At 35.3% G+C, this 27,447-nt stretch overlaps 2 protein-coding genes and 2 non-coding genes across 54 annotated transcripts in view; all 4 read left to right on the forward strand.

Annotated features, from left to right (window-relative positions):
- nifk (nucleolar protein interacting with the FHA domain of MKI67) overlaps nt 1-3,273 on the forward strand; it is a 3,496-nt gene extending 223 nt beyond the window's left edge. The window contains exons 2-6 of the mRNA NM_173288.2: nt 251-379; nt 1,846-1,954; nt 2,048-2,259; nt 2,341-2,400; nt 2,691-3,273. Of these exons, the coding sequence (NP_775395.2) occupies nt 251-379; nt 1,846-1,954; nt 2,048-2,259; nt 2,341-2,400; nt 2,691-2,876 (696 nt within the window). The 3' untranslated portion in view covers nt 2,877-3,273. The remainder of the gene's footprint in view (nt 1-250; nt 380-1,845; nt 1,955-2,047; nt 2,260-2,340; nt 2,401-2,690) is intronic.
- LOC137496522 (small nucleolar RNA ACA64) lies at nt 1,639-1,765 on the forward strand. The gene has a single exon (XR_015500159.1). It is a non-coding gene; the product is annotated as a small nucleolar RNA ACA64 (small nucleolar RNA).
- On the forward strand, nt 2,456-2,582 carry LOC137496523 (small nucleolar RNA ACA64). Its single transcript, XR_015500161.1, has one exon. It is a non-coding gene; the product is annotated as a small nucleolar RNA ACA64 (small nucleolar RNA).
- A 1,738-nt stretch (nt 3,274-5,011) lies between the features above and the next one.
- clasp1a (cytoplasmic linker associated protein 1a) overlaps nt 5,012-27,447 on the forward strand; it is a 127,975-nt gene continuing 105,539 nt past the window's right edge. For 34 of the 51 annotated variants that reach the window (XM_087266725.1, XM_087266723.1, XM_087266733.1 and 31 more), the window contains exons 1-2: nt 5,012-5,133; nt 8,809-9,355. In XM_087266725.1, coding sequence (XP_087122851.1) covers nt 9,161-9,355 — 195 coding nt within the window. In that variant the 5' untranslated portion in view covers nt 5,012-5,133; nt 8,809-9,160. Of the gene's footprint in view, nt 5,134-8,808; nt 9,356-27,447 lie in introns of those variants that run through there. The other 17 variants (XM_087266730.1, XM_087266740.1, XM_087266749.1 and 14 more) reach the window with 2 other exon arrangements.

Genomic DNA, 27,447 nt, shown 5'->3' on the forward strand with positions numbered 1-27,447 from the left:
ATGATGCGTGGCCATGTGGCCTTAGTTTAGCCTGACAGTGCTTCAGATTCACATTTAAAACGTGGTTGGAACAAAATGTTTCTTTTAATCACTAATATGCTGTAGCTAGAGTTAAGTTCGGTAAGATGAGTCTTGTTTACACTTGACGGTGCTAATGTAATGTTACTATTTGGTTTACGGTGCACATGTTACATTCAATATTTTGTTTTGCATTGAATGCGCTTCATAATTTGTTTTGGTCCTCTTTCAGGGTCAAACACTTAGTCCAGGAGTGCTGTATGTTGGTCATCTTCCTCGAGGACTGTTTGAGCCTCAGTTGAAATCTTACTTTGAGCAGTTTGGCAAAGTCTTACGATTGAGAGTTTCCAGGAGTAAAAAGGTATGACGTGCATTTGATTTATTACCTTAGTTTATAATGACATGACGTTAAATATAAAGTAAATTGCTCAATACAAATGGTCAAGACGTTCTAACGCGGACTTTCTGAATCTAATACATGTTAAAATGTTAAAATCTTGCTTTATTTATTAGATAAATTGTTTTATTTTGTGTTTGCCAGTACTAGTATATCTAAACATTTTTTAAAGGGATAGTTCACCAAAAAATTCTGCATCAATTACTCTTTCACTACTTTCTCCTCTGTTGAACACAAAAGGAAACAATTTGAAGAATGTTGGGAACTTAGCATGGAATCCCATAGTATGTTGTTCCTGCTATAGATGGAGGTAAAGTTGGTTTTGTATTAGAATATTCAGACATTCTCCTTAATATAATTTTAGAAAAGTATTCTTTGCAAATTTTAAATAGGAAAATCATATTAGCAGCAAATGACTAACAAAGTACAGCATTGTTCACAGCGAATTAGATAGTGTTGATGTTGTTTTGAAATCAAACATGCTAGTTCAGACTCGATATTCAACATAGCGTGGTAAACAATATAGAGACTGCTAAATGAACAAATGTGCAAATATAAAACCAACTTTTCCTCCATCTACTATAGATGCCAGTGGTGGCTGGGTTTTCAACAATCTGTAAAATGTCTTTTGATAAAGTCTTATGATTGAGTTTGCAGGAGTAAGGTTTTAAGCATTTTGTTACATTGGTTTGCAATGACCTGATGTTAAATATGAAGAAAGGTGGAAGAAGTGTGAGGTAAATGACAGAATTTAGATTAAACTTTTCATTTACGTAGGGTTTATTGGCAGATATTTCGTTTAATAATAAATTAAATAACATTTGGCCAATTTCACAGGGAATTAAGCTTTCTTTACTTTTGTTTTACAAATAAAATCAGCAAAAGCCCTGTAATTTCCAAACAAACCAATAAGAATTCTACAAGGAATCCTATAAAGAAACGCATAAGATCCTCTTGGATAAATACGTTTAATCCAATGAGGCCCAATTTGATTCTAAGAGGATTTTTAGAGAAATCTTATTTGATTCCCAGCGGGTTGCTTTCAGATAATCATCGGCTGCATCTGAATTGTATACTCTAACCATTTCTCATTAACTTTATAGTAGAGAAGTGTGCTTTTTTCTTTATGTAGCTGTAAACATTCTATCAGGATCTTGTGTTTTTTTTTTCTTTCTTTTTTTTCTCGTTTTTAATTTCTCTATATAACAACATGTTTAAAAGGCACAATCTGAAAATTACCTTTGGCATTTTGTTGCGATGGGTAAGATTATTGTGCCAACATTAATTCGGTACATTTAGCTTATTGCCAACTTCATGTAGTTGTGCAATGAAACCCATGTGCCTACATTAATATCACAATAGTCATATTGGGTGATAATGCTTTGCTGGAGGTTTTACCTCATAAATGATTGAACTGTCATCTTTCACAGACTGGTGGGAGCAAAGGCTATGGATTTGTGGAGTTTGAGTGTGATGAAGTGGCTAAGATTGTGGCTGAAACCATGAACAACTACCTTATGGGAGAACGCATTATAAAATGTGAGATGAGAGCATACAAGATTATTAATCATTATTTTTTTTGTCTGTGTGTGATGTTTTTTTATGAGTAATGCTGTGTATTGTACTTTTCAGGTCACGTTATTCCACCTGAGAAGGTTCATGAAAAGCTCTTTGTCGGCTCTATTGCTGGCTTCAAGAAGCCAAAGTATCCTGCAGTGACTCGGTATAACAAAACACACACAGAAGATGATGTGAAGAAAGTTGGCACAAAGCTTTTAAGCAAAGAGTCTAAGCTGCGCAAGAGACTGGCAGCAAAAGGCATTGACTATGATTTCCCAGGATTTGTAAGTACTACAGTCAGAGTATGTTTTAGTTGGGACTTTTAAGATGTTATCATTAATTTGATCATGTTTTTTTGTTTGCAGGCAGCACAGATTCCAGCTAAAAAGGCTCCATCAGAAGCAAATGTTTCAGTGTGCAGTGAGGTTAGTCTAATCATTTTAATTCAGCTTAATTTTTTTACCACTTCTGTATCTTGGCATATACTGAAAATTATTTCAGTTGTAACCATCAACTGGAGTAAGATAACTGTGCCGACAGAAAATGGTACATTTTAAGCTTATTGTCTGTCACTTTGACACGCAATGAAACCCATGTGCCAACAGTTACTGTAGTGTACTCTATTTTTTTTTATTTTGCACATGTTGTTAAGATGCATTTTTAGTGGATCTGATCACAAGGCTGATATCTGCTGTTTTTTTATTGTTGCATTCAGGATGTAACTCCAGTGTGCACACCTTCACTTTTGGAGAGGAGAAAGTCTCTCAGAGTTGAGGATGATGATGTTGATGATGAAATAGTCATCAAAGTCAAACCACTCCCAGAAAACAGTGATGATGTGGAAGAAAGTGAGGAAGAGTCTGCTGAAGAGGATGAAGGTGAAGAGGAGGAAGCGGCTTAAAAGGAGAATTTAGTGACTAATAAAGACTTTATTCGCTGATTCAGAAGGGGACGCTGGACTCGCTTTTCAGAGCCATTTGTATGCGATTAGTTCTCAGTTCTCCCCTAAGGCTGGAGAAGAGGACCACACATATTACTCGCACACATTATCCTGATTGTCAGGAATCTGTTGATTTGAGGCGTGTTATGCAGAGTTTGTGCCCGTGACCTTTTAAGGGTACAGTGTGGTTGACCATAGAGTTGCTGAAATGACTGTATTAATCAAAGCAGATGTATAGTGTTAATATGAAAATAATTATTTTCATTGTATTTGACACAATTTCTGTCCACATATGTTGCATTGCAATGTTTGTAAAACATGTTTAAACCGTAAAATAAACTGTTTTAATAATTGTAAAGCATAATTTACTGAACGCCAAATTCTGTAAAGTGCCTATGTAATGTTTGCATGAAAGCAAAGCAGTTTTGTGGAGAAAATGGACATCATTGGAAAGAAATGCATGACTAAGAATAACCACTAGATGGAGCTAGGCTTCGTTTTTCCACTGTGGTTTGGTCGTATGGCAAGCCGTTTTACATTATTTCCACATTATTTCCACCTTACTGTAGAAGTTTGTATGGCTATATGCATGGCGCAGCGTCATTACTTCCAGTGAAATACAAGGCTGCTGGCTTTTAGTTCTGCCCCTCGTACAGCACTGTGCTACTACTACAAGATCACTGCTCACTAAAACGTCTAACGTTAAGGATAGTTGTGTTAGTGCTTTATGCTGTTATAGACCACTTGTACCGTACGTTTTTGCCAACTACATAATTATGACGTTAAATGTTTGAAGGAGATGTTTCACAGACATGAGGGAAGTATTTAGCTACCACTTCAGTGTTCTTCAGCATAAATCTTTGAAATTTAACTGTTACCTCTGTTTCCGAAAGACAAAGATGTGCAGAAGAGGTGGGTTAATAATATTCAACGTTATAATTTTACAATTGCGGGAAAGACAAAGGTGTGTTGTTGCTGACATCTCCAGTCCAGCGATTTGATCGAGCCTCGAGCTGTTTCACTGGAACAACTTTACTGTTTTGGCTCCATAGCCTGGAATTTGGTAAAGGATAAAGCGACCAAACGCAGACCCAGAATGGTTTCAATTTTAAAGACAATTCATTATGAAAATAACATTTATTATTAATAAATTCGTTTTTAGTTGTTTGAACTGAAATGAGATTCATCAGTGAATTTGACTTTTTTTGTTTGTGAACTGATACTTAGTTTCAATCATATTAAAACCCCCATAGCTTTTCTTTTAGGTTTTATTTACGGTTTGCCTACTGCCCTCTGTCTATCATGGCCTCCTAACCATCCTATATCAATCTGTCTCCTCTCCACCAATCAGCTGGTGTGTGGTCTGGCGCATCATCCAGGTTTATTCTGCACACAGGTGGTGGAAGTGCTTTGTCTAGAAAAAGCGAATATAAATGTAAGAAATTATTATTATTATTATTAGAAATTATTTGCTAGTAATTACGATTTTCTTTCCCCTTGTTTTCTGTTGGGAACTATTCTTTGACCTTTTTGCTTGTATAATACAGTAATCATATATATATATATATATATATATATATATATATATATATATATATATATATATATATATATATATGTGTATATTTTTTAATAATTCAGTTTTAAATGTTTATTTTTGGCTACAATGTTTAAAATACTATTGTGTGTAACTGTTTATTTTTATTGCCAATAAGAAGAGTGGTGCGGTAGTTTGACTAATTGTTGAAATGGCTTGCCAAAACGGTTCATTGTTTTAGCTGCACAAGGAAAAATGACCATGTGGCAGCGAGACTGAAGGAAATCCGAGGATTTCTGAAATGCGAATGTAAACAATAAATCTGTTGACCACTGTGTTTACAAACAGTTAAAACATAAGAGCAAAACTATCTAATTCTAAAGGTAAAGGTGCGTATAGAATGACTCGCATTGTGTGCGTACGCTATAAAAGGACAAAATTCACATTTGTCTTTTTCCATAATATCATAATATGGAACATTTATTCCACGATTTAATGTTTACATCAAAACTGTACGCGGATTTAACATTAAATCGGTAATAGATCGGAGGTGTCCGGCGCATGCGCATTCCGGCTCCATCATTGTGTCTACAGGAGCAGCACTGGAGAGGCAAACCTCGTTCACCTTTAATAAACCAACCCGTGTCATTTCACTCAAAATCCACCGCTAGACTCGGCAGAGTGAGTATATAACCAATTTTTTCAATCAAGCTTGTCGTTTACGTGTGCCAATTTGGAGTAAATCTTCAGAGTTTTGACAGTTTATTCGGTCGGCTAGTGATAGCTAGCATAACCGGCTAGATGATCAATGAAAAAGATTCAAATTCATCCAGACATGATTTGAAAACAGTTGTTAATTAAATACTGATACAGATTTAATACAAACGGTGTTGATTTTTCAAATGTTAACCTATATAATAGACAAAGAGGTCTTTTAAAACATGGACTTGGGAGTAAAGCATCTCATTTAGGGGAATGACAGATACTATATGAGCATCAGGGTGAATGTATTTACACTGATGATCAGGGAGGATCTGCCTTATTCATTAAATGGCATACAGTTTGAGCTTGTTTTGATGCATCGATTTTATGGAAATAGACGATGAATTTGATTTTAATTTAATCCCTTTTTTTAAACAATCATTGGTGAAAAACATATGCTCTTGTATGACTTTGCTGGCATTTTAGCTTGTGTGTTGCAGGGTTTTTTAATTTACCTGTCGAACACCAAAAGTCACTTAAGAGATGAATTAAGCTGTAATCAGAAGCATATGATGTGTGATTTGACTAATGCACAGGTAAACCATGCTTCACTACATTGAAATATAATGTAACATGTATGTGTGTTTGACATTAATGTTCTTAAATGATGAACTCCAGCTTGCTGATTTGGATCTATAGAGAATTGAGAGATGTAGCAAGGTCTCCTCCCATCATTGTTTAGCTTGGATACACGAAGTACAGGCACAGACTTGTAATGTAAATTAAGCAAAACCAAAACCACTTGCGACAGTGACGATCCAAAACACATAAGCAAATGCCATACACCACTAGCAAGTCATTGCTCTGTTTTATTTTTCTATATTTTATTATGTTAATTAATACTATCAGCATTACAATTTGAATGAATTTTGAAGATTTAAACATTTTATTTGTTTATGTTTGTTTTAATCTCAGCAGCACTGCGATACACAAGTTTAATTGAAACTTAATGTTGTTTGCCAAAGTAGTAAAGCGCATCCTAAATATCTCTTTTTGCGTTTACTCTTATACATTTTTATTGAGCATAAAAACTCAATAAATGACAAATTCTTTCCTTATTTTTGTTGTTTTGTTTTTGTTAATCTATTTTGGACTCCATTATACAAACAATGATCAAGTACATTTCATCATTTTCAAAGTTCTGCCCTGATCAATGGACATACTACATCTCTTGTTCATTTCATGATGTCTTTCAGAAGAAATTGGAGTCTGGCGAGCATCAGGTAATCTGCTTATCAGAGTAATACACTTTGCTGGGTCCAACTGTGATTGCAGCCAGATTATTTCCATGGTGCCTTAAAAGATTTTTGTTTTTCCTCAAAGCAGTGATGAGGCAAGTATCGAAGTGATGATTGCTGTGTAATATGAGGTGTAACAGCCAGAGCTTAATGTTAAATAATACCTAACCGGTAGTAAATTTTTTAAATAAAAGATATTTAAATAATATTTTAAATTCTCTTTTAATATTTTGATCTTTATTTGTGCATTTTCATGCAAAGTCCAGTCATTACGATATTAATTAATTGATTGGAGGTTTCAAGTCAGGGCAAAAATGTTTCTTGCATGTATTTTATTACACATTTTTTCACACTGTGTAACTCAGAGATTCCCAAACACTTGCTCATAGGCCAAAGTTGGCCCATGGTAAGTGATTTGGTCTAAAATTCCCATTATTTAAGCATTTTAACTCAATTGCAATTAAAGAACAATTATTTTATTTATTTATTGAATTTTTTTGCAACTTTTTTTTTGAGTTTTGTACAGTAAATATGCTCACGTATTACAAGTGAGAGATTTCTAAAGGAAGGGTGCATTACTTGATTTTAAAGTAATTGAAGGAAACGCTCACTATCTACTATCTGATTATTTATTGAACATCATCGTTGAACAACTAAAATTAAAACACATATTTCCATAAAACCAGCAGTCACAAATAAATATCTTGCACTTTTGGAAACCAAATTAATTATGTTCAGTGTTTTTCATATTAAAAGTAGAAAATTAGCAGTATCTCTTCTAAATAAAAGAACACTTGTATATCCTGTAAATAATATTGTAAACAGGACATTTCTTGAATCTTCTATAAACAAATGTTTTAATGTAAATAATAATTTTAATGTAATAGAAAATATGCCGCCTCAAAGCATCTCTGATGCAGCTTCCAATCATCTTCAATATAGTGCAAACGTGTGATGTGTAGTTACATTTTTGAAAGGTGTGCTGGTATGCGACCACGCAAAGGCTGTGCCAGACCACACCCTTGTATTCGATGCAGATGTTTAAATCAGCCTTAACAGAGCAAGGTCATATGACCACACACAGTAGAGAAAGTAATTGAAAAGTTGACCTAAAAAAATGTGATCAATTATAGGTTATGAATGTCAATTTCGATTACTTTTCGATTAATCGCCCAGGCCTACGTGGTAACCTTTGATTTGGCCGGCCAACCAATCAGATGGCGAAAATGATGGGGAAGGTAAGGGTAAATCTTTCAAACAGAGATCATCATTTCTAATTTAACATAACCTTTTGTTGTTTGTTTAATTGCTGAGCTACAAAAAAAGCAAAACTGAAATTACATGTTTCAATTAAATGTTGTAAATTAATCAGAGGTTAAAGGGTCACGTAACCCTAAAGCACATTTTTTCAGATGTTGACATGTATACATGTGTGGCACATATTTCGCTTCATTTGGTTATAAATGAGATTGTTTTTGGTTTTATTGTACGAAGTACATTGTAAAATGTAGAAAAATATGTAATTATTAATATGATTAAAGTATTTCTTTTTGTTTTTATATATTATTAAAATTAGGAAGTTACCATGGCAACTTTAATGTGATACAATTTGGTATATTTAGCACCATCAGCCCTCCACCCTTAATCAACTTTGGTAGCTTGGTAACTTAAAGCTACTTAATTTGAAAATGACTGGAAAGTAGACCTTTTTGTTCTATCAAATGTTGCTAATATGCACACATTTATGTTTTTTTTTTTCTTCTGCTAATTGTTTTAGAACTTTTTATTCAAGTGTTTATAGGAGAAATTGCTAGAAATAACAAAGAACAGAATTAATTTAAAATAATATCATTACAATATACCAGGTTGTTTTTAACAAGCTGTTTTTACAGCTTTAATCTATGGCTGTTAATTAGACCAGAACCTTTAAGCCAATAAGGTTCCAATGGCTGCACCCACTCGTACATGAAAAAATAAGGTCAATGGCTTTAAATGACTTGGAATATAGTACTCAAATTGTACAGACAACTGTTATGGTACTTTTTGTTAAACAGCAAATGGGTTTGAATGGCAGAAGAGTCATTAGCAGCATCAAACATTTCTTTGGTTGAACTATTCCTTTAACACAAGTGGAATTGCTAGTATCCCACACAGGCGTGCAGCTGATGTGTGGTCAGCAAATAAATAGTTAAGAGAATGCAAGCCGGACTTTGAGTTATGTCACCATCAAAGGGCTTTTTCTGCTTTTCTCATAAGTGGCTGTTGATCTGAGCTGACAAAAATGCAGCTCTTGCCGCACTGGCATTTGATATCCAGAGGTGGTACTCCACTAACAGCTCCCTTTTCTCATCCTTAGCAGGGAGGACTTCTGAATTATGAAGCAACGCTCCGCCGGACCCTCTCTCTCCTGCTCTAGTTACCACGACTCCTGCCGCAACCGTGATCACTTCTGCCTCTGCTACTAGTGCTTGTGGCTGGGACAAAAAGGAGAATTCGCAGTTCTCGTCAGCTGTTGTCTGGTCACATATGGTGCATCGTTTGCATTCCTGAGTCGACATCCCTACCACTCAGTTTCTTGCCAGCCTGTGGATTTATCAACACAGGATATTAATAAGCGTGTCTTCTTGTTTTGCCTGGATCACACACGCTAAAGGCCTATTTTTTTCACTTTCCACTGCCACACGGGTGGTGGCAGGACATCATAGGCCATGGAGCCCAATATGGAGTACTGTCTGACCCAGGTGCTACAGAAGGATGTTGCGCGAAGGTTGCAGATGGGTCCGGAGCTCATCGACTACATCACAGATGCTGAAAAGTGTCAGGACTTGGAGAGTGACCAGACTGCGCTGGATAAAATGGTGGACGGTATTGCCACCTCATGGGTTAACTCCAGCAACTTTAAGGTAAGGGGCGTTTTATAGCATTAAGATGATTAACAGTAAATTTCCTGCAGGTTTGATGGATTTCTTGAGATAATAAAGGGTCTTGAAGCGCCTTGGTTCAATGGGATAAGGTTAGAAATCAAGGGCTTTTCTTTTGGAATCTCTTTCAGGCTGTTGTCTGGCATAGAATTGAGGGCTTGAATCGGTCCCTTGAGCGAAAGGGAGCAGGCTTTTGAGGTCACTGGAACATTTACAGGCCTTCATGTTGACATATTCAGAGATCGGACACAATGAGAGACTTCACTTTGTGTCTACGTTCTTGGATCATAATTAAAGCATTCGTTCACCCAGAAATGAAAATTCGGTCATCACTTACTTGCCCTCATGTCATCCCTGATCTGACTTTCTATTGTTAAAGGGGTAGTTCATCCCCAAAATGTAAAATTCTGCCATTATTTACTTATTTGTCAAACCAGTTTGAGTTTCTTTTTTTTCTGTTGAACACAAAACAAAATATACTGAAGAACGTTGATGAAAAACAGCCATTTAATTTGGACTATTATGGATGTCAATGGCTGCTTTCTCCTCAATAATCTTCAGATTGTTTTCTTTTGTGAAAGAGAGCAATTCATAAAAGTTTAGAACCACTTAAGTTAGAATAAATGATGAGAATTTTATTTTTGTTTCCGTTGAACTTTTCCTTTAAACACAACATTTCCATGTTGTTGTATTCTGCGGTCGGCCGGGAAGTGCGAAACATTAAAAAGTGTGAAACACTTTTACGAAGCTCAAGAGAAATTTACATTTTGGAAAACATTTTTACCTATCATAAGGCACAATTAGGGAAAATGATATTACCAAGGATGAAACAAATGTACATTTTAGAAAAAAAAAATATCAAAACACTTTTATCAGTCCCGAAACTAATTTAAAATGACAGATTCTGCACAGAAAGCGAATGTACCACACACCGCAATTGACGTAAAATGTACTCTGAGTTATTCTGAGAAAATATCAGCATGAGAGTATGTAGAAACAATGAAATGTGAGTAAATGGTAACAAGTTAACATTAATCCACAACCAACTCACAGCAAATGTTGACTGATTAAAAAAAAAATACTCGTCCTGAACGTTTTGACTTGGGTTTGAATCCTGTTGATTAAATGTAAATTATAATCAATTCTTTACATTAATTTTGGTTATTGCTGTTCTGCCACATAAATATTAAAAATCAATAACATTTACCATGCCAAAGACACCAAGTAGTAAGAATATTTATTTGGTATGGGGATGTTTTGTTGCTGTGAAAAAGAACAAATATGATAATCTGCAAATGCTAATAGTTTACATCTGGAAAGAGGCACCAATTAACACGGACACCAGTTAAACCGTAACACCGGCTTCTTCAGTTTACTTTTAAGTTTCAGTTTCCACCATGTAGAATTGACATCATGTCCTCAATTACAGCATACGAGTGGCCTTCATTAAAATATTGAACACATCGATGCAGTATGTCTGGTGTTTCCATCTGGTCAGTGTCCTTTAGAAACTCCAAACATCGAAGCTGCTCATGTGTTTGCGACAAAACGTGCAAAACAACCCTCAACCGCAGTTCATGTTCGGTCACCATAAACTTTATTTACGCCATGTACTCCACAACATGAGTTTGCCGCGCTCCCCACCAACGACAACAACAACCTTCATCCCATCACTTCCAATGTGTGGTACATTCCCTTTCCGTAAAGAATTTTTGATTTGTATATTTGTTTCTGGACTGGTAAAAGTGTTTTGCGTCTTTTTAATTTTTTTTTATAAAATGTAACTTTGTTTCATTCTTGGTAAAATAGTTTTTCCTATGTAATTGTGTCTTATGATAGGTAAAAATGATTTCAAAAATGTACATTTTCTTGAGCTTCGTAAAAGTGTTTTGCATTTCTCGGCCACCATAGTATTCAGTGCAGTTATAACTATCACAAAAGCAACGTTTTAATAATTATTAATAGTGGAAATGTCCTTGGTTTGTAATACATGTTGAAATATCATTTGTGGTTAAAGTATCCCTTTAAAGGTGTAGATGACAGGCTAACTGATGACATTAATGTTGATTTGTGCCTTTTGTTGCAAGAACTCAGGCCAGTATTGACTTTCAGATCAATATTGTTGTCATTATTTATATACACGATGAATGCAATAGGTTTCTTATTTTGAACATTGTCTAAAGTAGACATTTAAGGGGACTGTATGGTAAAATGGATGACTTGTACTCAATTACTAGTTTCATGTCCAAGAATATTAAACCCCAACACCGGCAATGAATGGAGATAAAGTGTTTCTTGGGAATCATGCCAAAAATCCTCTTAAGGATCAGACATTAGATTTGTATTTCGAATATTTCGCCCTGACCTTATAGCATTTCTGTGCTGAGTCAGAGCTGTCCGTCTGTTTTTCGTTTCGCGTAGGTTTTGCTGATTGGTAGATATTATTTTGACAGCCCTCTGAGCCTGTTTATCTTTGATGTAATTTCCTCCAACCGCTTGTAAACATAGAGTAGCAATTATGTCAAGCAGTCAATGTTATGTAGAAAAGCGATTCCGGGTTTTGTATTTATTTAAATGCTGTAACGTTTTCATGTTGTGTGAATTCGAGGCTCAATGTTTTGCCGTTATAATGAATGAAACAAATGGCACATTTTTATAAACAACCTCATTTGAACCCACTTCGGACGGAGGATTCTTTCATGAAGTCTCATGTTTCAGCCAGCATCTGTTATAACAAGAATGGATAATATTTCATAACAGCCATTAGAACTGTGTGATGGCTGGAATGTTATTTCTGTTTAGCAGCTATTTGGTGTAATTAAGTGGTTATGTTTAACAATTGCTCCCTACCCAAACAGAGAATCATAATTGCAACTAAACAGACTTCGTAACTGCTATTTTTTTAAACTAATGAATGCCATTTCATATTCACTGTACAAAAAACAGTTTAAAAAATGGCAGCTGTGGTTGACAGAATTTTAGTGTTAAAAATATGTTAGAAACCATATAAGAAATCTCTGTTTATAAGAGCTGCACAATATACACTAAAAAATGCTGGCTTCCACACAATCGATTTGAGTTGGGACAACACAAAGGATTAAGGTTAACTTATTAGTTTTTACAAATTTTGGTGAATTAAACATAAAACATTTAAGTTTTTTGTTGTAGTTTGTAGGGATGTAACGGTATCAGAATTTCACAGTACGGTAATACCTCGGTATGAATGTCACGGTACGGTATTTATTGAATCATTTACAGGAAAAAACAAAACTTATGAAAATACTCCAAAAAAGTGTCAATGACTTACAAATTAGCCATCTATCTGTAAGCTTTGAAACAGGAACTTCAATTTTAATAACAAAAAATTATTAAACCATGTAAAAACAATAAAGTTTCAATTTAGTATTGTTGAAAACTCATCACATTCAACATTAAATCACACTCAGCCCATCTACACAGATGAGAGCTCTGCTAGTCGGACTTCTCATCAAGCATCTCCCGCTGGATCTAATCTCACTATATTTATTAAACGGGATATTTCATTTATCTTGTTGTCTTTATCTAACGACATATTCCCTGACTTTGGTCATTGGAATCTATTACTTGTTCTCAGGTAACGTGTTTTGGCTGAGCGCAAAGATGAGCGCAAAGATAAGTTAATGATTAATGTAACCACGTACATTCTGTATATTGACTGATCGCTTGCCTTTATTTCCTATAATGTATAAACTTATTGTATGTTATACTTTTAAAATGGCCATTATCGATTCTTAAAACTGATACTCAGCAAAATAGAGGCTGTGTTTCGTATTTTCACTGAAATTGAAAGGAGGCAGTTGTTATCGGCTCCATTTTGTTATAAATATCCACACAGTGAAGATGACGCTCATCTTATGCAGCACGACGCCTCAACATGTCTGCTAAGTTGCTAATATTAAAATGAAAATAGGCAGTTCCTTAAATCATGTTTACATTTTATTGTTGATAAAGTGAAACAATGAAGCCAGGATGATGTGAATGAAGTTATAAAGTACACTGTTCCCTTTGAAGATTTACGTGTGTCCTCGGTATAGTCTGCTTTTCCATATCAAACTGAGAAGAAGAGACTGCAGCCTTGATCAAACTTGCGAAGTCTGAACTTACAAGGAGAGGATGCAGGACTGAACTGTGCGTGTTAGGCTACTTAATATTCAGGAAAAGCCCCAGAGAGAGCGAACTCAGAGAAGCGAACGTCTGCAGCCCCGCCTCCGTTTACAGATGTCTCCGTTTTCCATTATCCACACTGAGACATTATCCACACATTTCGAAACGCTCCGTTTTCGGCGCTCGAGAACTCCGGCGTAGTGTGGACGGTTGGCGTAACCGTAGCAAAACTTATGCGTTTTCAAACTAAAACGCATTAGTGTAAACGGGGCCTTAGAGTTTTCCAGCTCTTTTCATCCCCGCTTCTAGCAGCACACTCCATTTCCGCATTACTGGATCTGTAGCGACAACAGACCGCAAGGGATGATGGTCAAGCATGGGCTGATGGGAATTGTAGTTTTCGCTACCTCCCGTTCGCTTCATTCGCCTAAGCAAATTTTCTCAGAAGACCTATAGTTTTACCGAGTCATGCGACTTCGGTAATATCGAAAAAAATTAATATTGCGGTATGACGGTATTTACAATACCGTTACATCCCTAGTAGTTTGTTGTGGTTTGAACAAACAACAAACAAACATTCATTCATTTATTTGTTTTATTTTCGGCTTAGTCCCTTTATTACACAGGGAGAACTTGCAAACTCCACACAGAAACGCCAACTGACCCAGCTGAGGCTCGAACCAGCGACCTTCTTGCTGTTATAGGTGACATCGCTGCCCAGTGCACCCCCGCACCACCCTCAAACAACAAAAATAATTTTTTGTATCATTTCAAGATATTGAAATATTGTGCAAATGTGCAATAGTCACATGGCAGGATCTGCAAGGTTAAGTTGGGATGATATTGAACTTTTAAAGTAAGATTTAAAGTAAATTTAAGTCATTTGGACAAATGTGTTTAATTAATTCTGCAATAAAGACATTGGTCAACATTTGAAGTGGACCAAAAACATTTTTCAAAACTGTCCTAAGACAACGGGTGTTGATGAATGTCGAATAGGCATGGGACGATAACCGTTTTCAAGGTATACTGCAGTTTGGAAAAGTCAAGGTTTTAAAAACACTAAAATGTTCTGCTTAACCATTCCTGAGGTATGAGTAAGATTTTTTATTTACATTTTTTTTGTTTGTTTTTTAGAACAACAGTATCAGCAGAAAAGATATCCAAAGATGCCGTTTTAGATTGTGAAGAAATGTGTGTTTTTGAAACAAATGAAGACAGCAGAAGTCAATAATTTGTTTTAACTATTTAGCCTAATATGTTTACTGCTCCAAAATATTATAAATATTTTGAAAATAAAATATAGTGTGTTTCAAAGGGGAATTGTTATTATTATTTTTTATCCAGACATTTAAAAAAGAAAATATTTTAGAGCAGTGATCACAATACCGTGATACTGTGAAACAGTGATATTTTTATCCAAGGTTATCATACCGTCAAAATCTTATACCGGCTCATGCCTAAGACTACTGTATATGTTGTTATTTTTATATGGTGTTTTTTTTTTTTGGTCAAATATTGTGCAGCCTTAATATTTATGATAAGCCACCATTTAATTAATTTAAAAACAGTGTTGATATGCCAATGTTTTGAAGCATTACCTTCAGCACATTGTTACGCATACAAAAACACAACCAAAAGCAGATGCTGATGCCCACAAACATCTTATCCACAAGCAGATAATTAAAAATATTATTTTTATTAATTAATATTTTTATAATTCACTAATATTAATAATATCAATAATAATAATATAATTCACACAAAAGTAATAATGCAAATTTACATTTGAACTGATTTTGAATTGATTAAATGTTAAAGATAGCATTAAAAAACGATTTTACTGCTATAATCGCTAGCTTTAAATCAGAGATGCTATTAAAATGTGTCATTCTTGCATGTCTTGCGAAAAGGAACGGTTTGCTAGTGTTCTGGCAATCTAATGACCAAATAAGAAACAATATTACATTGTAACTAAAGTCATTATATTGATGATTTTGATGTGCCTCACCCAGCACTAATACATTTCTTGGTAATGCCAGGAGGGTTATTTCAGGAAAGTGCTGTTTTGCTGGATGTCACCAAGTCCTCAAATTGAAACTGCCTAGTGATTTAGCTCACGCCACATTTTATTCACGAGCACCAGCCTTGACAGACAGCAATTGATGTTGGGAGTAGTGTGGAAAGTATTCGGGCAGGGTTTGGGTGAGGTAGGCTCTTTATGTTAGATGTGTTCATATCGGAAGACAATTTGGCCTTTTGAAGTATAATGCTGACTCCATGCTTTATAAGCTTCACGGCGCTTGTCAGCTCCGGCTTCATTATGTAGGTTGTAGTAAAAGCCGAATTGATTTTCTGACTCATCCATAAGTTGCATTTTCAATCTTTTGTTTTGTTTGTTTTCCACTTTGTACACTGTTCACTTCGCTATAAGAAATGCTGTGTACTTATTTAAACCCAAACTGGATAAAATATGCACTAAGCTAAACATTCGGTTAAATTTGGTCCTTTTAGTTTAATTAAAAAAAATAATCGAACAGTTGAGTTGGTTCCTATTACACTCACAATTGGGTTGAAATAACCCAGCCTGTTTTAAGAGTGTTGCTTGTGGTTATTCCTGCACGTTTCTGATAACCCTTTTAAGTCTTAGGTTAACCCGAATTAAAAGCTTTTGTGGTTGCGTCTATTCTAATGGTGTAGTAGAGCTTAAATCTGATTAATATAGGCTTGTGCTGACATGTTTACACGACAGTGCATGTAAATGTGTATGCAGTCTAGACTTTTTCACTCCAGAGGACTTGTTTAGCCAGTAAAGGACGAAATGCTGTCAACACACTGTCTTTCCATGAAGGATGGAGATGAATTTGTTTTGGCAAGTACACGTAGCTCTCAGCCACTAGATGTTGCATATTAATCAGGCATCTATTCATCTTAACCCAAGTGCTTTGCCTCTGCCCAGTCTGTAAAATTAGTGAGTCAATTATTTACTGAGGTGCAAAGAAAACTGTTTTAGAGTAGGGAACCATCAGGGGTGGGCAAATGAATGCAGAAATTAATAATTGGCTTAGATTTGAAATTAAATGATTGCATTTCAATTTAAAGTGGTATTTGATTGGTTGAGAATAAATGTAATTATTAGTGTTGAGTATTGTAGTGTAGAGATTTGACCTAAAATCAAAATCTCGTTTAATTGAACATTTGAAATTGATTGCGATTTAATGAACGATTATTTATTTATTGCTGACAACTTTTGTAAAGTAAATATTTATTTTTCTTTGGTACAAGCTGCTCTTGTTGCTCAGTTGTCTCAGTGTTTAAGTTGTCTATTCTTGACATGTTGGCGGAATAACGTAGCGCAATGTAGCGAAGCGTGGTCACGAGAATTAAAACCGGTTGTGAAAGTAATAAAAAAATCAACCTGGAAAAAGTACATGGATATATAAAATTACATTGATCGTTTTGAATGTCGAGTTCAATTACTTTTCGATTAATTTCCCAGCCTTAGTGTTGGATAATTTTGCCTGCTTATTTTTCTTAAAGGTATAGTTAACCCAAAAATGAGTATTCTGTCATCATTTGCTCACTCCTTACTTGTTCCAGACTTTATTTCTTCAGGATTTAGAATTGCTTTATGGTTGCTAAATGCTTTAGAAGTATTTTCTATTGTACTACTTGTTAACTAATGTATCCTGGTTTGTAAAGTGCAAGGGCTGTGCTATTAATCGAAATTCGCTATTTATGAAAATCGAGATAAAACGATTATTGCTTCATATCCCACCCCCTTTCCAACACTACGCATTTGTTCCACTGCAGTTTCACATGAAAATTAGTAAAAGTATGCACTGTAATATGTTTTTAAAGCATGGGACACACTTCATTTATCATTGCGTATGGGCAGATAAACAATATTATATCGAATCGCAATCAAATTTATGTTGATAACGATGATAAGCTCTGGACATTTAACTCTGTATTGATCCTAAGAGCCAATCACACAGCAGAAATATGCAACAACAGGAATATATAATTGTCTTGAGATTGGAGATTCACCAAATATTTGGTGGCCAAAAATTATCGTCCGAAAATAGGTCATGCTGCGTCACACAGTATTGTTAGCATGCTCGTTTCACTTTCCCACCAGCAGTATCTGCCTTCAGCCTTGGTTGGGATACTCTTTTAAAAGTGGAATTTATATCGAAATGTATATTGTTTTTATTCAATATAGACAATAATTATAAGCCCTATTGATGTGTATTCGATTAATTCATGTTTTTAAAAACATGTTTTTTGTTGTGTGTGTGCGAGCTTAGCCTCATAGATGAGCAGAACATGCACACCATGTTGTCATATTAAGGTGAGGACTTTAATGGTCAAATACATGCAAAAATGTGTCAACAGCGTTTAGCGATTATTCACATTAACCCTTGTTTGCTATGAAGAAATAGCTGAACACAAGGAGAAAAAAAAATTAAACGCCATATGAAAGTGAGAACATAAACAGAACTGCACAGTTCTTAAAATGACTGTACACTATATTCCTGGTAGCGACTGTTTAGGAATCAATTACTTCTCAAACAAAAACAGACAAGGACAGAATTACTCACTGCTCTCGACTGAAGGAAGTTTGTAGTTTTAATAAGAAACAAATCTAGTTTAATTCTTAATGTGAAGATGCCTAAAGCAGAGTATTTCTTTTCTTTTCAGAATTGTGAGACCTTTTTGCTAATTTGTCCTATTCTGCTTCATATTGTGAAATTTAATTATCTTTAAAATGTATCGGTTGTACTACAAATCTTATTTACAGTAAAAACTATATATATCTCAAAATTTGGTCATATGGCTCTATGACATTCGATTTAAATAATTGTGATTACAGTTATTTCCAAGATAATTGGTTAATAAGAGATTATGATTTATCCCATAATGGAGCAGCCCTATAAAGTGCTATCAACTTCTTTGAGTTGCTTTCTATTCTGCTTAAATTTGAATGACTATTCTGCATTTATGCTTTATCAATTCACTCTTTCTTAGGTTATTTAAATAGCACACCACTCTGGTCTTAGACAATTATGGTTTATATCTGCCAGTTGGACTACTCTTCATGTATATGAATGTATGTCTGCAGCAAACCACTCAAGTTGCGACAGCAGAATATTCTGTCTTTAAGCAGCTTACAGAGGAAATAGGGCTGACTGGGGAGAGGAAAATGAAGGGGAAGATAAGAAGGGCATGAGAGTGTCTTTTTTTATGTTGCTGGTGTAAGTTCTGTGTCCTTTGTACCACCCTTGAGTTAAATAATAGTGGGGGTAGATGTGACTTTCAAAGAAAAAGCAACTGTTGTGTACAGCACCTCCCTTTATTGTTAAGCGTTTTTCTTCCATAGATTCCAAAACATTGAATATCTTTTTTTTTTAAACTGTTAACCAAAGTCCCAAATCAAAATCACATGGCAGTAGCGGGCACAAGCTTTTTGGTGTTTAGCAGATATCACCGGCTTTATTGTTGGTTCACTTTCAAATGATTTGTAAATGGTTATTATTTGTTCACCTATAATAAGAATGAAGATCATTTTTATAGTTCAATAAATAAGAATAATTTGCAAATCATTAGAAAGTGAACCAACAATAAAGCAGGTGAAATATTGCAATTAATGCTAATACAAAAATAAGTTTTAAGTTTCATTAAGAAAATTCTGTGGTAGAAAATTAGCCTAGATCTATTGAAACTGACCACATACACATATTATTAAGTTGATGACCGAAACCGTTGGAGACAATGATTTGTCTTTGAGTCTCTTAGGATTATGATACTTTTGGGAAATACAGTCTTGGTCTAAGTGTAAACTATTCATGCACAATATTCCAAAGAAAGACTATAGATGCGATCTAATCATTTCCCAACAGAAGAGAAATCCAGTCCCACCCTACATTCTTCTATTCTGAAATGTCAATGTGAAAAAGGGGGTTGCAAGTAACTTTTGTGCCACAAGTGAAACTTTAATTCTCTTCCACAATATTAGCATTTTTGCAGAATTTGTTCTACAATTGGCTTGATTACGGTTGTCTCTGCAGTGAACAGGAAGGGGAAGCTATTAGGAAATGTGGTGATGTGATAGAAAGCCACTTAACAAGCAATGGCATATGTTCACAATGTGTCCATGTTAGTTAAACATTTATCAGCGTTGTGTCTTGTTTTGAACCGCTGTAGTGGAGAATGCTGCTGTTGTCATTTGAGCAAGGCTCAAAGTTTAGTCGGCTGCATAACCGCGTGCAATGTTTGTTTAGTCAGCGTGTGCTGGAATGTTGAGTTGGTGAAGTCATCCTATATTTGGTAGGTGGTATATGCAGACCCTGCATGTTATGTCATCATGATAAACTCAGGAAAATGTTGACAATTTATTTGTTTAATACACTAGTGGTCAAACATATACTGAAGTTCACCTGCTACCTTGAAAATTACAACTGAAGATTCTTTCCCCAAATAGTTATTTCCCCAAAAATCCAAAAATGGTCATGACAATTAGAGAAGAAAGATGTTGAAATGACTTAATGTTACTGTCAAATGTGTGATTTTGATCTTAGTTGACATTTTTAGTAGCACATTTATGAGGATAGAATTATGTGAAAGCTATAAAAGGCTTAATATTTAGCCTTTTAGAGATTATCAGCATGGATAATGAATTGTTTGATGAATTTTGCACAGCCATTGTTAAAGATTAAACTATAGTTTGCATAAAAATATCAAGTAGAGATGTTTTCAACTTAATTTTTTCAACATAATGAAAGTATTCTTTGAATCATCGTAAGACATTGAAGAAAACTGTCATGGTGGCTGCTATAAATTTTCAGTTTTGCACAGGAATAGATCACATCTTAAAATAGAAATAGAAAAGCGTTATTTAAAATTGCAATTATATTTGTCCTTAATGGGTGTTTTTACCTCATATTTTATCAAATAAAGGCATTTGTTAAACATAGAATCTTTTTTCAGAAATCTAGTTAAAATCTAAAACTTTTGAACGTTGATTTAACTGTGCATTGAATTTGAGCTGTCATTAAAGGAATAGCTGACACAAAAATTTTAATTCTGCCATCGTTTATTTTTCATTATGCCATTTTAGGATGAAAAGTACTGTTGCTATTACCATTAGTCACTAATAAGCCATATGGATTAATACAAGCATAATGTTACTTTAGTAATGAGTGGGCCCGCATGGAATCTGCGCTCGCAGAAATTCACAGATTTTTACCAAATGTTGATCAACTATAAACCCAACTTAACAATGCATATCCTGTGATGTAACTATTGCGGATATGCTTATTGCGATATCGATGCTGAAACAATATATTGTGCAGCCCTAACTAATGTGAAAATGTTTATATGTTTAGATGATTTATTTACAGTTTGTAAAGTAATATTTTCTGTCTTTTAGTACATGTATTGTATGAGAGGCTTGCTTTGTTTACCAAATTAGTGGATCTAATTGGATTTGCATTGTAAAAATTAAATAAAAGTTTTATTTTTCATTTCATATATTACGTTTTCGTTGTGATACTCCCAAAATCATAATAAATCTGCAGGGTTTTTTTTTTCAAACTTTTGCGCAGAAATAGCAAAAAATGTCCGCAGATTCTAGTTTAGTAACTGCGTATCCACAGGCTGCCAATCTCTTCACCTGTTTTCATGGGTTTTCCTTCTCGTTTTCCATGCTTTTTGTGTCCTGTCAGTTCACATTATTCAAGCTCCCATGATCTCCGTTTCTCTGTCTCCTCGCCTTTCTCCATCACTCCATCAGTTTCTTTTCTAACAACACAGCACTGCCAGATCTTCAGCTATGTTGCACCTGTGTAATAGCTGGCACGTGCGTTATGCTCACCCATCGCCGAACTCCATGTGACGTTCACAGAGCCAAGCCGGCAGCAGGAGGTCGCCATGATGGTGTTGACGCAGGGGGTGACGGGATACCAAAGTACAGTTAGGGAATGATTGCATGCAGAGAGCGGCTGCTGTAGTCTGTCTCTCTTAAGCTACTAAAGCTTCCGGAAGACGAGACTCTGATTTACTTGGCAACCTTCCACCTCTGTCTCCCTCTCTCTCTCTCTTGCCCAGCTGTTGCCCTCCCCTCTCCTCTATCTGCAGACTCCTGCAGCTTTTAACCTCTCAAATATTTATTGCTAAAATCATCAGAGAGTTTGGCGCACTTCTGACCAGCCCTTTATCTTCTGTCGTGTGGTTGTAGTCTAGAGCCAAATTAAGTTACTTCCATAATTGCCAATAGTTTTGCATGGGTAAAATTGGATTAACAGATAAGCATTGATCCGATTTACTGTCCATAAATATTTTATTGGCATCTCTGGTATTGGATTCAGTATTGCTTTCATTAAGGATTTCAGTCAAGGGCCTTTGTCAAACATTAACCTGATGATATAAATGTTATTGAATAAAGTTTTAAAGCAGGACTTCCTGTTTGATCCAGTATGAATGCACACTATTAACCTTTTTGTGAGTCTGTTTTGTGTAGTGTGGTGCAGTTTTTTGTGTTTGCCTTTTTTTAACCAATTGCAGGAATCTTAAAGCTGTTTATTTAGTTTTATTCTCAGTATATCATGTTTTTATGATATATTACACATAACGAATTGGACTGCATCCCACAAAAGGGACTCTGAAATTGCCTGTTTTTCCAGTGCTTGATTCTTTTCAGTTCCACTACATTCGATGTGCCGTTCCACTGCTTGAACATGAACAGAGCATCCTGTGGTTTTGTGTACGAATGCATTATGGGGAAATAGAGATTTCTTTTTTATGTAACTCATCTCTTTGGCCTTGTGCTTTTGTCAGTGTTACTGAATGATTGGTTTCTGTCCTCTGAATAGTGTGCTTGTATTACCATAATAGCTCGTCATGTCCTATTGTTAATTTTTTGTTTTGCGTTAGGAAATTACCCCAAAATATATGTAGTTCTAAGCCACAGATCATGTTAAGGCATGATCATCGTTGTTCATCATGAATAGGGTTCAATATCATTTACCTCTCATTGGTGAATAACCAGTTCATAGTGCCTAATTGAGCAATGAAAAGAAAAGACAAAAATAAAAACATACATTTACTAAAAAAGCTACAATGGCATTCATCTTAGGCTACACATATTTTAGAAAATAACCAAATTTTATTTATTTATTATTTAATTGACTGGGTTGCACCTGGAAGGACATCCTCTGTATAAAACAATATAGTTGGAGATAACAAAAAACAAATAAACTAGTAGGCCTGTTTTTATTGTGCTTTTGTTTTTTTTATTAATTTGGTATTAGGGATGCTCATAATAACCGATTTACCGTTGACCGAAAGGTTGCATTTTTAACTGATTAATGACATCATTTAAATGATAAAAAAATATATATTTTTAAAAAGTTTGACTGCATAAAAGCTAATCACAGTGAATATGCTTTTTGCATTCAAAGGGGCGTCTTTTGAATGGTTTACTAATGACTGCAAGCATTTTGCGGAGCCCTGCGCACCACGCATTTTTGCCATTGCATGCTCACAGTTGGAAAAAATAAATTCTAAGCGGAAAAAGTGTGTTGCGTCAGTCATGTCTTTTTTTTATTCTTCAATCAAATGAAAGCAGAGGCGGGGTTTGCATTGATTGAATACATATTTTCCATAGAGTGATTTTTCTGCTATTTTTATTTTACGGAAAAAAATAAAAAAATAAATAATAATATATATATATATATATATATATATATATATATATATATATATATATATATATATATATATATATATATATATATAATTGGACAGACAGCCTATGCCAGTTCTTTAAAAGGCTTCATTTAGTCTTTTCATTTAAGTAAAAAATATCTAGGACAGGTTTACCTGATTTTATACTTTTTTTTTTTTAGTTTATTCTGTTTTTTCATGCTGTTGGAAAAGCTGCAGGTGCTTGAAGAAGTGTTGTTGTTCTGTATGCTATTGTTCTCATGTTAAAAAAAACAATTTTTTCTAATTAAATAATAATTTAATATTAATTTGACTAGTTATGCGTTAATATTTGGTTAACGAGCGGCGGTTGTCGGTAAGCAAAATTAACCGAATTGAGAATCCATACTTGGTACCAAAGTACCGGTTCTCTTGACAATACCAGTTAACTCAAACGCATATCGATATGGCTCTTTGATGCATGAAAATGGTATACAACATAATTTGTGAGAGAATGCAAAAGCATTGGAATAGGGTATATTTTTTTCTCTCATTATTATAATTCGATGGACAGTTTGGAATTAATTTTTTGTAGCCCAACAGGAAAACGTAATAGCCCTGTGACAATAGGCTAGCAGTTTTGCGAGCCCTGAATATGAATACTTTGTTTTGGTGTGTTTTCTATCAACACATGTTGGGTCATCAGGCAGAAAGTAGTTCTTCTTTTCTGGCTGTATGAACCCATTTGAGTACATGAGGGTGCTTTCACACCTACACTTTTGTTTAGGAACGTATCTCGTTTGCCCAGTTAGCGCGGTTCGATTGACATATGTGAACAGGGCAATCGCACTCTGTTCCGCGCCAAAGTAATCGCTCCGAGATCGCTTGAATGAGGTGGTCTCGGCTCGATTGAAACGAACCCTGGAGCGGTTCGATTGCAGTGAGAAAGTGATCCGATCCGAGCGTGGTTATATCACAGTGTTTTATGGATATGTAATAGGCTTACGGCCATATAAAGAGAGAATTATGAGTAGGGCGGGAAGTTTCGCGAGTCTCCGGATGCCCGCAAACGAGTTATAATCTTCCGGTAATCTCGCGTCTCTCTCCCAGTCCTCAAATAGGTAGGCATCGTCACGCACCCTTCTCACCCCTCCCCACCATGTCTCTCCTCAGACACGTCACGCGCGCGCACCCTGTCAATCACCACCAAACCACCACCTCTCCTGACAGCTGAGCGGGACGCTGCAAAATAAACCCTGGCACTCTGACCAATGTAAGGAGAGTTCCCCCGCACGTGACTTGTTTTAGCTCTTTTGGTCCGATTAGAAACTTTGCAGTGTGAAAGCGAACCGCTCCAAGAGCAAAGAGCAACAATGTAACAATTTTAATCTCTGTTTCGGAACAACTGAATCGATTCACAGGTGTGAAAGCACCCTGAGTTAACTTTGCGAATGGTTGAAAGTAGACAAGCTCTAAGTGAAGTAGACCCTTTTTACATATATAAACACACACACACACACACACACACACACACACATATGTATATGTATGTATATGTATATATATATGTATATGTATGTATGTATATATATATATATATATATATATATATATATTAGTTGCCCAGCTGATCGGATGAAATCAGATCTTAATACAAGGTTTGAATGGGGCCTAGAAGTCCCCAGCTTGATTTAAATCAAAGTGCTAAACTATTGGGAGGCCCATACAGAATTGGTGCACACAAAAATCTCTTCTAAGTTCTGCAGAATTGGAATCATTCATCAGATTCTTCCTGTGTCTTTTTCTTTGTTTATTTGAGCAAAAGTTTCATTAATATTATTATATCTTGACCTAAGATTTTATACCTTTTGAAATTCTATCAGAGTACTCTATTTCCTTTGGCTTATTCCCTGATCTATCAGGGGTTGCCACAGCAGAATGAACTGCCAATTACTCTGGAATATGTTTTTCATGTGGCAGATAACTTTCTAGCCGCAACTCAGCACTGAGAATACACCAGCTCATTTTATCAGTTTATTGAAGGTTAATGTCTTTCTCTTATTGTGTCTCTCCACTCTGTGTGACTCTGTGTCTCTTTTCTGCCATTGTGCTCCATCAATGCTTCTCTTTATGAAGGGCAACTAATGAAGTCTGTTGGAGCTGAACAGCCACATAAAACCTACTTGTTGCAGTCCTTCAATGGTTTGCTTTCAAAACCTGAAACTTGAATTGAAACATCAAGGCCTTCTTGTTAAACAGAGCTATAAAGCATTCATGTGTCTGTACAGGTAGCATTTCCTTCAATTCATTCATGAAAAAACAGGTAAACTTTTAACTTTATTTTGTTGTTGGACTTCAAACAGTTAAATGGAGTCTGTGCTAAGCACACAATCAAATTCTGTAAATGTTTCGGTGTTGTACGTCACAGAAAAACAATAGGCTGTCTATGTTGAACTATGAAAAATTGTTTTAAAGGGATAGTCCGCTGAGAATGCACATGCCGACATTATTTACTCGTGTAGTTTCAAACATGAACAGAATCTTTTTTAAACTTGAAGTCAGATGGTTTCATTTCATATTAGGCCTGGACAATTTATTATTGCCGCATCGATATCGTGTGCCTTGTTGAGTCTGAGTTATAGTTGAGCAGGAGCCACAGACCACATGAGATGTCCGACATGCCTGACAATAACGTCTAATACGCAAGGCTCAACAATAAGGACTGCCTGGTGGCCCAGGGCCAGCTTGAGACACACTTGGGACAGTAGACCGGATCATTACTTGCCCGATTGGGACAGTGCTGCCTTGTCACTAACATTTAATTTGTCTGCGACTATGTAAATTACGTGCATTTTAAGTTTGTGCTTTTAAGTTTTTAAACACTACCTTTTCTATGATGTCGTAAACACCATATTGCTTTCCGGTTCCTCTTATCTGATTGACCATGATATTTTTTTCTGTAACCTGGTAAAAACCAGTACAGCGAAGAAACAGCAACATGGCGGCAACATCAAATTATAAGGCTAAAAGAAAATGTCTGTTTCTAACGTCTTGGAAGTAGACATTTACGTGTGACTAACATGACAAAATAAAAATGAAGTGATGTTTTGCAGTTTGCCGCCAGTTTGACAAGTCAGCCAACTTTTGTTAACATTTTCTGTACTGCTCTTTTTGTTTGCATAACACTTTTATTTAAAATGTATTTTAAGTATTGAAATTCTAGATTCACAGACTTTATTTTTGACACATTATTTAAAATGTGGCAAAAAATAGCTATTAACTTCCCTTTTTTTTGGTGGGGCCTGTGAAAATTTTGCCAGGGCAAGTAAAAATCTGAACCACTGGCCCGATCGGACCAGTAGAAAAAATCCATAGCGTTGAACCCTGATATACCTCTCCTGGGTGCGAGATCCCTTTCATCGCATCTTGCAGCTTTAATCTTATACTTGTTATTTTACTATATGTTTGGATAATAACAATAATAGCCTACTCGTATTAACCTTTATTTTACATCTACAGAATCGTGAAAAAAATTATTTTTATTTTAAGCAATAAAAAAAAAAATGATTCTCATTTTAGCCAGAATCGTGCAGCCCTAGTTTAAAGCTACTTATTGTTTTTTTATTTGTACTATTCTTTTACTTGTTCTTTTTGTGTTTAATTCTTGTGTGCATGTACATTTGTGAAAATAGTTTAAAGTTCAATGGTTTGGACTGCCTTTAAAGCCAGGTTGTTAAATTTCCCTTTTTTAAAAGTTAAAATAAACTGTGAGGACTATTGTGTGAATATGCATAGAAGTTTATATTGTAAAATATGCTTTACTTTGTATATTTTCTTTTGTTTACATTTTGGGGCTATGTTTGGCACTTTCTCATTATTAAAGATGATTGTAGTTAGGAGGATCCACTGTGTATCACAAACAACCCACATCACAATGAGACAGCCAGTGTATTATCTGCTCATCCATGCTTATGAAGGAAATAGAGCTGAACTTCACACCCATATAGAGAGTTCAGCCATTCATACGTTTGATCGGATCAGATCTCTTAGGATAGCGCATGTCTTTGTTTTTCTTGCAGACATCTCTCTGTCAGTCTTGCTTGAGCAGTGAGATAAACAGGAGGTGGCAGAGATGCTGATGTGAACGTGTCGAGAGCCGTTAATTCAGCTGAATGACCAAAACACACCAACCGCCACATAGTGACGCAACCATAGTCTCCAACACA

Source organism: Danio rerio, chromosome 9, assembly GCF_052040795.2.
Source record: "Danio rerio strain M-AB ecotype USA chromosome 9, GRCz13ab, whole genome shotgun sequence".
In the NCBI taxonomy this organism is placed as follows: Eukaryota; Metazoa; Chordata; class Actinopteri; order Cypriniformes; family Danionidae; genus Danio; species Danio rerio.